At 26.8% G+C, this 15850-nt stretch overlaps 1 protein-coding gene across 3 annotated transcripts in view; it reads right to left on the bottom strand.

The window, feature by feature from the left end:
- Nucleotides 1-377: 377 nt before the first annotated feature.
- LOC107444069 (adhesion molecule nephrin) overlaps nt 378-15850 on the bottom strand; it is a 134039-nt gene continuing 118566 nt past the window's right edge. For all 3 annotated transcript variants that reach the window (XM_016058142.4, XM_016058141.4, XM_087165680.1), the window contains 2 exons: nt 2294-2401; nt 378-1153 (listed from right to left, as the gene is read on the bottom strand). In XM_016058142.4, coding sequence (XP_015913628.2) covers nt 1100-1153; nt 2294-2401 — 162 coding nt within the window. In that variant the 3' untranslated portion in view covers nt 378-1099. The remainder of the gene's footprint in view (nt 1154-2293; nt 2402-15850) is intronic.

Genomic DNA, 15850 nt, shown 5'->3' with positions numbered 1-15850 from the left:
TGGTATATGAATACCGTATATTTTGCTTCTTATTACCAGAAGTACGTTTTTTTTACCGGAAATGCTATTGTCAGAATTTTTTTTTCTCTGTTTATATGGGCTGGTGCTGAGCAGAAAAATAAATCTGATTGCAGCTGGCAAAAACCAATATATGCGAAGAAGGCAAAAAACAATATATGCGATTTTTGGCAATGTTGTGGTGTTTTGATTTGTTGAGAGATTCAGAAGAGCTACGCAGAAAAAAATAGACTAATAGGAAATCTGAGATCTCAACCTTTGTAATTGATCATTATGATGATTTTTTTTCTTAATTTAGTTGAGTTTAAATATTCCTAAGATATTACAAATTATATATCACACTATCAAAACAACAAAAAACTCGAAAAACTGAATTTTTATTTACATTTGTAAAAACAAACAACAGATGTGTAAATAAAACAAATGCCTTTGTACAGATTTTAAATGTTCATACAGACAAGCAAAATAATTTGATTTAAATTTGTGAATATTACAAACATGTAAAAATATTTGACACTTTCCCCAAGAACAGTAACGTATAACACCTGCTTAGAGTATCAACATCTCTATAATAACTGCAATTTATAGAATTTCGAATAAAAGGTTAATTATCTCAACAAACATCATTCTTTCTATCTCACTCTTGTAATATATCGCCAAGACATTTATGTCGCAGGCTAATGGTTTGAATCCCAAGCTGTAATTCATCAACGGAGTTGTCGCCTATTTTGTCGCCACTTGTGAAGTTTAACACGAAAACTTCTTATTTTTCTGACGACATTCCTAAGTTTCCGGGAGTGAATTCCGTCGTAATTCGTAAACAATGGCTTTCTCTCCCAGTTTGGACAGACTACAGATGATTTATGAAAGAAGCTTGGTGTTAAAATGAATGTTCGACGCCAAGGGGAATTTCACTTCTATCTGTTGTAATTCAACCTGGATAACATTCTTTTCTTCTTATGGCAACTCTTTTTTGCGTTTGAATGCTTCCAGAATTGAAACTTCAATTTTTAAGCATCTCTTTTATTTTGGGTTTTTATTGTCGTTCCTTCACTGGAACTTTCATTTACAAAGCGTGTCTTCATACCGGAGTTGACATTCTTATTGTAGTTTCTTTTTTACTATTCGGCCATTGCTGCAATAGGAAAAAAGAAGCTATACTTTTTCATATATAAATATTAAAAGTTATTACAATAAATTGGAATATTAGCTCTTCACAGTATCTAACCAAACAAATTTGGAACAATTTTACAATTTTAAAACTTAAGAAATCCTAATTTGAAAAACTTGTAAAGAGATGTTGTAATTAAGTTTATCCGAAATTTTAGGTTTATCGGAGAATAATATCATTTCAGTCATTTTCAATTATTTAACTTAGATTTGTGAAAGGAGGTTCCTTGTACGTTTGGAAAAAAAATTTCTGGGTGAGTCACCTTAAAAGTCTCTCTCTTTTAGCACCAAATTAAAACCCTAATTGTGTGAAAACTAAAACACGAACAGTTTATGGAAGTTATGGAGATTCACACATTTTGATAATTGGAAAGCTTGTGGACAAAAATAAAAGTAATATATATTCTTAAACCTCATTGAGTGACATAAATGTTAAATATATTTTATTCAATTTCTCTATATTAATATAAATTAAAATACATTACATTTCACCTAAGTACAAGCTTTATATATATATATATATATATATATATATATATATATATATATATATATATATATATATATATATATATATATATATATATATATATATATATATATATATATATATATATATATATATATATATATATATATATATATATATATATATATATATATATATATATATATATATATATATATATATATATATATATATATATATATATATATATATATATATATATATATATATATATATATATATATATATATATATATATATATATATATATATATATATATATATATATATATATATATATATATATATATATATATATATATATATATATATATATATATATATATATATATATATATATATATATATATATATATATATATATATATATATATATATATATATATATATATATATATATATATATATATATATATATATATATATATATATATATATATATATATATATATATATATATATATATATATATATATATATATATATATATATATATATATATATATATATATATATATATATATATATAAGTTACTTAATTTTATATTTGAATAATATAGCAAAGAAAAAACTCACATGCAACGTTGGATGTATACTTGAAATAAGTGGTGTCTCCACTATGCTTTGAAGGTCAGTCTCTTTACTCTCTTCTTCCGTTTGTAGCATTGAGAGCTTCTTAGGTGTCTAGCATAAACAAAAATAACTAGATTATTTGAGAAATATAAATGCTGTGAAAACAAATTAAAATAAGACAATATTTAATAACAACATTTAAATAACAATATTTTAAACGAAGGAATATATTTTGCAGGGCTTTGTGAATACTTAAAAATGGAGTAGGTGACTAATGTAGACAAACTTTATATATAAGATAATTTGATTAGGTGTAATGTTTATGACACGCAAAAAGTGTTTTATATAAATTATTTTCTTAATGAAATTTGAGCATCTTTCTTTATTTTGAGTGATACAAAAACTAATTTAAGAACTAATTAATACATTTTCTTTTTTTGCTATTTTGAAAGACTTGACTTATGAAGCATTGAGCTCTTACTACCCTGAGCTAGAGTGGCTTCGGATCTACAGCGACGGATCCCTCCTACCAGACAGTTCTAATGCTGGTGCAGGAGTTTTCTCTGAGACTTTTTCGTTTTATGCCCCTGTGAGACAGGATCGGTTTTTGATGGACAGATAGCTGCAATCCGAATAGCTCTAGTCCAGTTACAGTGTCATATCGATCTTTTTGAAAAAGCTGTTGTCCTATGCGACTCAAGAGCTGCTTTACTTGCCCTTAACTCGAGACGTTTTGGATTGCCGCCTCCAACTTGAATACCTAGCATCCCTTAAGAAAACCATTGTTCTCCAGTGGGTCCCTGCCCATTGCGAGGTCACGGGTAATGAAAATGCAGACTACTTAGCAAAAAAGGGGGTCTTAATTATTCAGACTTCTGCGCTCATTATGCCTTTCTGTTCCATCAAATAGCTTATTAAGAGGACCTTTAAGACCGGTGCTCATGAAGAACTTATCGACCGTACTTCTACTAAGTCTTGGACGGCCACCATCCTTTTTTTGCGAAATGGCCCAAGACGAAGAGCGGTGGCTGAATTCCGCTTGGCCACCGGTCATGACTGTCTAGATTTGGTATCGCTCCTTCCCCGGTATGCAATCTTTGCAGTTCTGGTGAAGACATGCACCTTCCACGCACCTTCTCCGCTGCTCTGCACTTTGCAAGAATTCTATCACTGAACACTATTGGGAAGCTAGAGACATGTTGTGATTAATAAACTCTGTTGCAGCATCTTTGTTTCTGATCTTATTTTTTTAGAAGTTTATGTATGCTGTTACTGTCTATAATCTGCCATTGGAAATAAAAAATAAAAAAAGCATTTTCTTTTGTTAAAAAATTAGTTCTTTTCTAATCTGAAAATAAGAAAACCACTAATGATTTTGCTTATAAAATGTAAAATCAAACTTTCTAAATAAGTTATACTTGTAAATTAATGATAATAGAGAAATGAATATTTGTTTCAAACAAAATACTACAAAACAAAATGATGCATCTGATTTTTTTTCTTAAAGAAATATTATATAAATTAAGGTTTTTCGCATTTAAATAACGTATTTTAAATAACAATATTGAATATCAATTAAGGAATAGGTCATGCAATTTTAACGTAGTTCCTGTAAGTGAATTACATTAAGACCTACTACGTAAAACACTGTCTTAAAAGATTTAAAATTCCATAGATGATCACCATTTAAAAAAAACTTAAAATACATGAAAAGTGTATTTTCTAAATATTCCATTGTACAAAATGGAATTAAATTTAATAAGTGAAAGCCTGGAATTTTTAATAAGCGAATTCAATTGTGAAGAATTATTATTATAATCTGGTACCACAAGGAACACATTTTACATTTTCAAAGGAATATTCTTGCATAATTATAATTGGGTTTATATTGCTCTTCACTCGAAGTGTCTTACGAATTTTTATCCAGAAATATTTTAATTAAATTCAATTTTGTTCAGTAAATGTTGTATTGAGTCTTTCCTAAGTCTACAATTGCTTTTAATAAGTAGTTTAGTCTTTGTTAAATTTTTTAATTAAAATTTAATAGAATTCAATAGATTCGTTTAATTTTTCACAGATAAGTTTAACCAAATACACCAAGTTTATTGAAAGCAAGTGTTCCATAACCAAGAATAATTTTGTGGAATAAAATACTATATTTTACTATTTAAAAGTTAAAAAAAAGGTTTCTTTTTGTAATTAGCAGCACTTGATGTGCTTAAATGTACATCTTACCCTTCCAATAAATTATTTACAACAAAAAGACTGAAAGTCACATTTTGGCACTTAATTTAAACAACGATCGACTTTTGTTCCCTTAAAGAAAAGGGGCAATTTACAAGAAGTGTGAAGGCTTTTTAATTATTCCATCTTTTATCAAGGACAACATAATTGATTTCTTTGTTCAGGAAGAAAAAAAGTATTCTTTTGACGGAGTTGATCATCTTCGAGAGGGAATAAATTGATCAAGAAGCAAATTGCTTCGAATTCTGAAAGGTACTTATTCAGCCATGAGTTATGTAGGAACGATAATTTACGAGAGCAATAATTTGAACAGGAGAATGAAATTTTGTTTTCATTTTATTATTTTGCAAACTTCGGATTTTTTTTTACAAAGTTGTAATTCAAATTTAAAAGTAGGATGTAACAATAGATTTAAATTGCTCTTTTTTTAAAAAAAAGTAGCAGTCACATGTTTCAAATTTTAACAGAGACAGAAGAAAAAACTTTGTGCATGTCTTATTTTTGTAACTCGTTCATTATTCTCTTGAGTAATTGAAATTATTTAAATAGATTTTAAGTTTTCTTTAAAAGTTTCAGACTAATTGTAATAATTTATTTGTCTTTGTGGATATGAGTATTAAAACACTGAGAAAATAATTATGGGAATGTACGTGAAATAGCTATAGTTTATAATTAATAATTGTTATAGTTAATAATTGTGTTACAGTTAATCGAGTTTTTTTCTTTACTTTTATTCCATATATACCCTACTTTTTCTGTGAAATTTATAGATTTTGCTTACTTATTAAAATGATTTTCTTAAACTTTATCAGAAACCAGTAAGGGATAATATATCATTAATTTATTTCTACGTCCTATCCACGTTATGTGATTGTACTCCTAAGTTAGTAATTGTCTTTTCCGCTTGAGGTGAAAACATAATTACATAAAAGGCAATTTAAAAATGCATTTTTAGTCTTTTTGTATACTTTCATTTATTTATTTATTTAATTAATTTTGTTAATAGCAATATAAATCATTTATTTGTCATAAATTTGCTTTTGAAATATAATTTTAGAAATAATATCTCGTGTTGAAGAAGTAACTGATTCTTGGTTGACATTTAAGTTCTATTATTTATTGCAAAGTTTTACAATTATGGTTTATATTTAAGTATGAAGAAAATTTATGTGATAAATAAATATAAAGAAAATTGCTAAAAAGAGAATTTTTCGATCAGTAAGTATCAAATGATTTCTCCCATTTTTCGCTTCACAAATGATTTTTAGAAAGGTTATCAATATTTAAACCTGATACTTTACATCAAAACTGATGGATTACTTTAGAAGATAGATTAGCAATCAAGTCTGTGACAAAGTGAATAGGGTAATACTAGAAAGTAAATTTGGATCTAAAAAAATAGCGATTTGTATTAGAAACACGTGTCTATGAAAACATGTCAAAACGTACATTTTTTTATACGCTTCATTATATTATTGCAAAAAAGGAGCAAGCATTATTAATATGTCGTTATACTAGTTAACGAGCAAACAACACTATTAACAAATAATTTACAAAGACTGTTTTTCTTTTATAATTATTAGTTTTCTCTTTTTTTTAATTTTTAAAGTATTTGGCATCCACGGTGACAGAACTCTGAATCGCAAGAATTTTATTTACATAATTTAAAGTTATTTTTCAGAATTGAAATATATAGTAGATGATAGTTGCGTCATGAGGCGTTGTTAAAAGTATTTATTATATTTTATAATGAAGATTTAATACTTTAACTATGTAAATGCGTTGAAATAATGGTGTTTGAAAATAATTTTAAACACTTGATACATTGAAAAATCAAAACAGTTTAACCAAAACATTTGAACCATATATTCCAATTTTTCTGAAACATGATACGGAACGAAAAACCTCATACATACATTTTTACAGAAAAATACTGAATTAAAAATATTACTGTAAAAATTGAGGTATATTATTTTACGGTAAAAATGTTTTACTAATGATGCTCCCAAAGTGCCGGTACTTTGATCTGGAATTTTATACAGTGTAGGGATTTTATGCTGCTGACAGGTAGAATAAAATCCCACAAAATATTGCGAGTGCAAAAATATTTCATGTACCCTTTTGAATTATAATATTAGTGTGTTAAGAAACGCAGTTACTCAGTATGTTATGTTAATCCGAAACTGCAGCTGAAAAAACATGTGTATCAAATTGGGGTCGTTTCGTTTCAGACTAATATAAAAATTAATAATATATATTGCCTTTTACTTTTATTTGTAATCTTGTAGATGCTTTAACTGAAATTTCGATTTGTTTTTGCATATTATATTGGCTGCTTTGGTGGTGATGCTTTAAGTACAGAAATGTGCACCGATGATACAAAATCTCTATTAAGAATACTCTCTGTTAAGGCTATTAGTACTTGTCAATTATATAACAATTAATTCCCTTAAAAAGAAGATTTACATATTTAAACATAATTTTTAAAGTTAGAAAAAAATTGCGTGAATTTAGTACCTTTCCGTAAAAAACGAAATAATTTATTTAGTGTCAAAATGAAGTGTCTCAAAACCATGTTCACATTGTCGGGATGAAAAAGCTTCTCTCTTTTTTTTATTCAAAACCTTGTTATGAACATTTTTGATATTCCTTATTTCACAAATTTTTCTTTTTTGTCTTTCTTTCCTTTCTGTTTTCTTTAATTTTCAAATTTCTGCAAGGATTTATAAAAGCAAAAAAGAAAAGAAAATGCAAAAACGATAATATTGTGATATTATGATAAAGTCAAGCATTTAAATTAATTAAATAAATATATTTCTTATAAGACTATATTAGGAAATATATTTAAATGTTTATATTGAAATACATCTTTCAAAACTGTGGCGCATTCTACAAACATCAGAATATGTATTTTTATTTTTATAGGAATACGTTGATGAATCTTTTAGTGAAACAACTTTAAAATTTTGAATAAATAATAAAGCTCTAAATTTATATATCATAGGCTCAAATATAACTGTAGTTTAGTGATTGATAATTTATCATGTTTTTAATATATAGAACCTAATATAGGTGATAGATTACGTAATATAGGTGATACCTTTTGTGATAGATTTTATAAATAACAGACTCTATAAACAACAAAAATCTCTTAAAGCTTGTAACATTATCTGTAGTATATTTTATTGCACTAGTGTTTCTATGAAAAAACAATACTGATCTTCTTTCAGTAAAACGCTTGTTGAAGGTAATAAAATCTGAAACTAAACAAAACAATTTGAAAAAAAAAATAAAACGGAGACCTCTTATGAGCTTTGCATAACCTTTGTATCATCTCTGTTATTTCACATGCGAATAGAACAGAATAAATTCGAAAATTTTCTCATTATGATGTGTGATGAAAAGTTACAATTTTATAAGTTATATTCTTATAATTTTATAATATACTGTCAATAGTTTCACCATATCATAGTTTTGAATTTACAAAACTAAGAATCTGCATTTTTTAGTATTTAGTATTTTTTTTTATAAATTTTGAAATTATGAATGCCTTTTTACTACTATTATACTAAAAAAATGCAAAATACGGACAAATAAATATAGTTATTAGAATTATTTATTATAGTTTTACTAAACTAATTAAAATAATTTTGTAATATGCTGTCAATCGTAATATCATATTATAGTGCCAAATTTAGAAAACTCAAAATCAATAATTTTTAATCTGTTATAATTGTTTTATAATTTTGATTATGTAAATCTATTTTTATAATTATTATAACAAAAATATCTATGAATAAGGACAAATATCGAAAAACTTATACCACTACATCTTATAACGTTTATAACACCATTTATATTGTTTCAAAAAAATAACACTAAAAATTTCATGATAATAAATAAAGCTAACCAAAGAGAAAGCACTAAAATAGGCGCCATTTTTTTATTTTATTTAACCTTTGCAACTTTTTCAATTATTTCAGTTGAGAACAGAACCTAAGAGCTTCCCAAATTATTGTTATCTATTGGCTCGTAAATATTGACTTTTTGGACGATATGGTTTTCGCAAACGGCTGGAAGACATTTTAGAATTTATGAACGCTTTCCTTTTTATGCGATCGTAAGCTTAAGGACATTTTACTTTTCGCATCTGAAAGCCATTTCAGAAACATTTTTGAATTATTTATCATGGTAACACAACGAAGTAATTTTTGCCTCCGGTATGAAATTCGAATCGCAACCTTTCAAAACATAATGTAAGAGTAAAAAATGTCATTAATGCATTCTGTTTTATTGAAAAGATAAAACATATATAATAAAAGCTTTCATCAATAACATATTTAGCTTAAAGCGCATGCTACAATTAAGAACTTTATTGAAAAAGAAAGATAATTATGAGCATTACAAAAAGGTAATATTTGTATCAATAATACGCGATGAAAACTATGACGTCGATATTTTTGTTTTCTCTTCAATTTTTATAAAACAAAATGTTTCACGAATGTATTTAATTGCAATACTTACTTAACAGTTTCTAGAAAATAAATTATTTTTAAAAAAAAGTTTATTTTACTTTAATTTCAAATTAATATTTATGCATACAGCTGTTACTTTAATGTAAAGTTTTTGAATTGAAAAATAAAATAAATAAATTTTACTCTTGTGTTGTTTGTTATAAGCACTAGAGTTTTAAAATAAAAAGTTTATATTTATATTGACGAATAAATTAGATTAATTTTTACATTTAAATTTAATTTGGAACAACAAACATTTTAAATTCAATCAAAATGTACGCTTTTGACATCTACATCATTGCAAATCAAAGAATAGAACTCCATTTTACTTCACAAAGAAAAATAGAAGGTGAAAAACATAATGTGAGAATTAAGGAATGTGCTTTTATGTAAAATATCAAAGAAAAATCATTGCCATCATACTCACCAGATATAAATGCTGTGAAAAAGTGTTTTTTTAAAATTGAGTGAAAATTGGCCAAAATAGCACAAAAACAAATTTAATCAAATTTAAGCAACCCATGCATTCAAAATTGAACCAGCATGCATTCATTTTTGAGGAAAATGCACAGCGTGAGGGGTCTTAATGTGTGAGGGAGATATCCATTGCATGCCATCAAGATTCAAACCAAGGACCTCCAGGATCAAGATAGGGTGGTACTGGTCCGGGGAGTGTTAGAAAGCTTAATACAGTTTAGAGTTATATAGAAGTTGTAGCTAATTCTTATAGACGCAATGACAATATTACATTAAAATGTGATATTGCATTGCAGATTACTCCTCCGTAAAAGAGCAAATAATACGAAAATAAACAAATGACATAAATATAAATAATATTAGCATACAACATATTTCAAAAGCTGCTTTCCACCACTAGTTAGGTATTAGAGTATATCTGCTTGACGTGATAGTGACAATAAAATATCGATTTTCTAGCATTTCTTATAGCCAGTATTCGTATTCCCTTGCGATGTTAAAAGCCATGTTTGTTATATTTTAGGGACTAAATTTCATCATTTAGGGGCTATTTGATGCACAAAGTACTGATTTGTAATTCTGTAGCAAACACAAGATGGAATTCGCAATGAGTAATTGGAGTGGCAAGGGATTCAAGCATTGAGGACGGAAATATCACAGACATTTAAAAAAATAATAACTTCAGATCACCTGCAAGTTTTACCTCCTGTAGAATAATTCCTTAATACTTAGTCTGCAAACATAGATACATATTTCTCTTCACTCCAAATTGGAGCATAGGTCTTCTTTCATAACTTTCCATCTCGCTCAAGTTGTTTCTAGATATTTTGCCTCCCTATTTGTCTTTTCTATTGTTTTAAATTTGTTTACAATCGTATTGCGAGAAGCATTTTTACGTCTTTCTCTTTTTCTATTGCCCCGAGGGTCTCAATCAAAAGCTTTTTTTACTAAAATTTTTTTAGATTCACGTAGAACAATTCGTCATTCACAAGCGAGTCTTAGTTTCCAGATCATTCTGTTTAGCTTTTCTATGAATTTCTGCTATACAAATTTCATGGAACCTCTTGATACGAGAGATACTTCTTATGCAGTTAGTTATAAATACTCGTGAGTTTTTTCATGATATTTCTATTGCCATGCCAAGTCTCAGATCTATATAGTAGGACAGGTTTAACATTAGTACTGAAAATTCTATTTTTGTTTAATTTGTTAGATTTGAATTTTTACAGTTTGCGTTTTTATTAAGAATAGTGTAACGGCATCATGCTTTGTTTAATCTATTTAGTATATCTTCCTCAGGTCTCGTTCGTTATTAATTATACTTCCAAGATCCGTATGACTTCTTACCTCCTCTAGATTATTATATTTTAGGAATATGTCTCAATGTTTAGAATTAATTTTTTAAATTGCTGATTCTCTGCTAAGCATATGTCACAATTCGCACTACTGTAGTAAGTGGCAATGCTTGGCTTCTACTCTGTGCTATCGTTTGTAAACATGTTCACATGCATACTATTCAGAAGTATAGAGTTCTTTTTCTTTTGCACTTACATAGTAAATATTGAGATCTCATTTTGCAGTGCAAAAATGAATGCTATGACGAAGAAGCGATATATATATATATATATATGAGCAATTCTACAAATAAACGCCAGTTAGGCGGCCAAAAAATAATAAAAAATTTTTTGGGAGGCACACTATTTCTACATGAATTTTCTTCTTCCTTACACCCTAAAAAGGCGAGAAAAAATCGTGAACATGAAATTTTTTCTTTGTGACATACTTTAAATGTGACATACTCTTTCTGACATACTCAGATAAATCTGAGCCGTTTATTCAGATAAATCGATTTTTACATAAATATAATATTATTATAATGTCTCTCTAATATGTATTTATCGAGATTTCATACTATAAGATTATATTTCAGTATAAAAAACAAAACTAAAAAAATTTAATCAAAGTTCGTAAATTGAAAAAACCGGGAAAAATTCAAAATTGGTATTTTGTCATTTAAAGTATGTCACAAAGAAAAAATTTCATGTTTAATATTTTTTCTTGCTTTTTCAGGGTGTAAAAAAGAAGAAAATTCATGTAGAAATAGCGTGACCCCCCCCCCCCAAAAAAATTATTTTTGTTGTTTGCCTAATTTGCGTTGATTTCTAGAATTGCTCATATCGTCGCTTTTATCGCCGTAAAACTCAAAAAAATCGAAAAATGAGATATTTGGGTCATTTTGTGTAAAAAAAATCACCCTTTTAGAGAAAAAAGTATTATCTTCATAGTTCAATAAAATTAATTTAGAGAGCAGATAAATCGTTATCGCATTGGCGTGATTAGCATTAGATAGAAATTGCTCTCCTGAAAAATTTGCTTTTTTGAGTTACCACGGTTTAGTTTCAAAGCGACGATATGAGAAATTCTACAAATAAACGCCAATTTTTATACTAAAATATAATCTTATACTATGAAATCTCTATAAATACATTTTAGAAAAACATTATAATAATATTATATTTATGTAAAAATCGTTTTATCTGAATAAACGGCTCAGATTTATCTGAGTATGTCAGAAAGAGTATGTCACATTTAAAGTATGTCACAAAGAAAAAATTTCATGTTCACGATTTTTTCTCGCCTTTTTAGGGTGTAAGGAAGAAGAAAATTCATGTAGAAATAGTGTGCCCTCCAAATTTTTTTAAATTTTTTTTTGGCCGCCTAACTGGCGTTTATTTGTAGAATTGCTCATATATATATATATATATATATATATATATATATATATATATATATATATATATATATATATATATATATATATTCTTAAACAAATTGAAGACTTATAAAAGTACTTTCCCTGAATAAACATACCTTTTTTTGTACGGTTTCAGATTTCTAACCCCAAAAATATGGGGGTTAGCCGCCATCTGGGGAACATTGTCCCTGTAGATTGGTCAGGATAGAGATCCATTGTTTGGTTCTCACAATGTTAATTTTATTTTTTGCGTTTTTCACCATATCTCTAGAAATTCTTAAGCAAATTTAAAACTTTTTGCATACAATCATAAAATTCGCTTATCCAAAAATAATTCCATGCAGAAAATAAATTTGTGTTATTATTTATTATTTTTTATTAATTTATTTAATGATAGTCAAAAATTTTGAATTAAAAGATATATAATTTTTTAAAATCATTTTTATGCAATAAAAAAAAATTGACCGAAATCATTTGAATAATTCCTGAGGAATCTCTATTTTCCCTCAAGGTTTCTATCCTGTTATATAAAATTACTTAAATTAAAGTTATGTGAAAAATTTTATAATTCATTTTTACAATTCATTTTTTTCCGACTGCTATTAAATAAAATAATAAAAAGTAATAAATATAAAAAAAAAACATGAAATTATCATTGGATAAAAAAATTCTATAATTATATACAAAAATTTTAAAATTCATTCAAAAGAAAATTGAGTTAATGTTTAATTCGCAAAAAATAAAAATATTATACTGTGAAAACATTGGACCACTGACCTGATGAAACTATGGGCAACATATTTTCCAGATTGAGGCTACATCCTATAATTTGTGGGTAAAAAATTCGAATCCTCTGGAAAAAGGTAAGTTTATCAAAGAAAATTTATTTTTACTTATGATTTCGTTACTTAAAATATCGTGTGCTTTAATTAATTTTCTTATTTGAGGTCACCCTTTGGAACCATTAAAATTGATTCCTAGAAAGTGAAGTTCCGATCTTTAGGTCAAAAGGGTGGACCGGTTATTCTGGCGCACTATACATGTTCTCTCTTAGGAACAATAACAAAATTAAAATTTTAAAGGATTGAAGTAGCTTAGTAAACTAAAGCTTCTTCTGAATTCAAATCTAAGAAACAATATAATTTCACGAAAACTGTTGAGCGAGACATTTTTTAACACGGTGAACCCTAATTCCCGCTCTACAATGGAACTTCATCACTTTTGCAGCTCTGCAAAATAGACATAAAATAGACTCTGTAAAATAGAAATTTATGAAAGAGGTCAAACTGACCCATATTTCCATAATTATTTTTTTTACTAATCGACAGAAAGGTATGAAAGTTTTATATATTTACTTAGAAATAATTTAGGAAATTGAAACAAAATGATATTCAAAAATCACGTGCATCTTCAAAAATAACAGAGTAAATTGCAAAAAAAAAAAAACGATCAAAATGATTCCAACGGTGATTCAAGGGTTAGCAAAATAATAATCAAGTACGTAATCTTGTTTAAAAATGTAAGTAATCTTGTTTGAAAATAGAAGACTCTTCGTAATTTTAGATCAACTCTTTGATGTCGAATGGCAGCTCTTAACTGAAACTTTTTATTTAGTATTAACGAAAAACTAATTCAGAAGGTGAGAAAATCTCAATAAATTGTTCAAACGAGTAAATAAATTAATGAATTCCTGTATAAACATAAAATATTTTAAAATCACGTCTCTATCCCGTATGGACTATTTTAAATCAAGTCTTACCTAAACATGGAAATTGCAAATACTTCTTATTTTTCTTAGATTTATAGTAATCAAGTGAACATCCTTGAAAATTCTTCAAGCAATGGAAATCAGCCAAACACACAAATATAACTACTTCATTAAAAACAATGAAAAGCAAATATATTTTCTAATTCTTCTTTACATTTAGAACTTCGATTAAATGAACATTCAGGTCACGTAAATTACTGTTACTCTTGCACGCAAAAGATTAATCTACATAAATTACGACTCCCAACTCCTTTTTCTGGTAGGCCTTCCACTTTGATCAAAATTAGGTTACTTTCCTGTAGATTGAAACATTCTCCATTTCCGAAAGAACTTTAAAGACTTAAGCTGTCAATCATCGCCATTCCTTTCATCCTTCATTTCTTTTGAAAATGTCTGCTGGAGACTTTACTTTCTACGGATTTTTAAAAAAATAAATAAAATGGGCTTGTATTAAAGAAGTCCTTTCTTTTTTAAAGTATAGATTTGAAGTTTTAGAGATATCTTCTATGTTTAAGAAATGGTGTATACGTTTTTGTTTTGTTTTTATTTTTAAAGTTATAATTAATATGACATTAATATTTCATAAAACAAAATTATGCTTAAAGCAATTTTTTTTTAAAATTTTGTTTGTGTTCAATATTAATATGCGAAAATATTTTCTCACATGAAATGGCCTATTGTTAAAACCATAGTTTTATTGAGTGGAGGGATAAAAAAAAACTTATACCTTGCTATCTAGACTAGTGAGGTACTGTTTCCTATGTATTTATTTGTGTTAAATCAAACAATTTCAAGTTCTGGTCAATGACGCATACAGTTAAAAACGTTTTGATCAGAAAATAGGTACTTTCGACTAAGCGTTTTATGTCTAGTTAACTTTTAAACTAATAAAAAAATTAGTTTAAAATTTGCTTACTTACCTATAATACACTGTGTTAAATAGTTTATGATAATAATTTTGAATGTGAAATAAAATAATATGTACAACAAAAGCACGTTTATTAAGGAATTAATTATTTCTTTCGACTAATTTTTTATTAGTTAGCAATAGTTTTTTATTTCTTTTGCTAATTATTAATTGTTATCTTATTTTCTATTGTTTTTAACTGTTAGTTTTTTACATTAATTATTATTTTTTTGTAATTTCTTGTTAATTACTTTTATTGCTAATTATTAATTGTCAGCTTATTTTTTGTTAATACTCAGCTTACTTGTTTTTGGTAATTAATAATTTTAATAGTCATTAAGTTTTCTACTTATTTCAAAATTTTTTGTCAATGACAATTTAAACTCTTCCTTCTTATTTTAAGATTGTCAGAGACAAGACAGTCGCCGACAAAGATGTTCACGTAGTTAAGTTTTAATGTATCTTTTTTAAGATTTGGAGGCACATTTTAAGAATTTGGCGGTACCCAAAAGTGCCGCGGCATCGTGGTTGAGAATCACTGATTTAATCGTTTGATTTAGAAGTGTGTTTTGTTTTTCTTTTTTGTATTTTTAACGTGTAAACTAATTAGGCAAAAACTAAGCTATCAGAGTTAATAGTTTCGAATGTATAAGTGTTTATGCGTAAATAAGTATAAGCATTCAGTGAAAAATCCTTAGTCGAATAACGGTATACAGTACTGTTACTTATGGTGCATCATTCAAAAAACCCATTTTATCGAAAAATCCAATTTTTCCCTAAATTATTTTCACAGTGATATTTATTTAATTAAAGTGATTCAGTGATTTTACTGTAATTATTACTGCAAAAATTACGGTATATCTGATTTTTTTGTTCCATATGATGTTTCGGTAAA

The sequence above is a fragment of the Parasteatoda tepidariorum genome, chromosome 6 (genome assembly GCF_982258835.1).
Source record: "Parasteatoda tepidariorum strain Cologne lab strain chromosome 6, Ptep-v5.0, whole genome shotgun sequence".
Taxonomy (NCBI): domain Eukaryota; kingdom Metazoa; phylum Arthropoda; class Arachnida; order Araneae; family Theridiidae; genus Parasteatoda; species Parasteatoda tepidariorum.
Note: the sequence above shows the minus strand (reverse complement) of the source record. Positions and strands in the feature narration are given on the sequence as shown.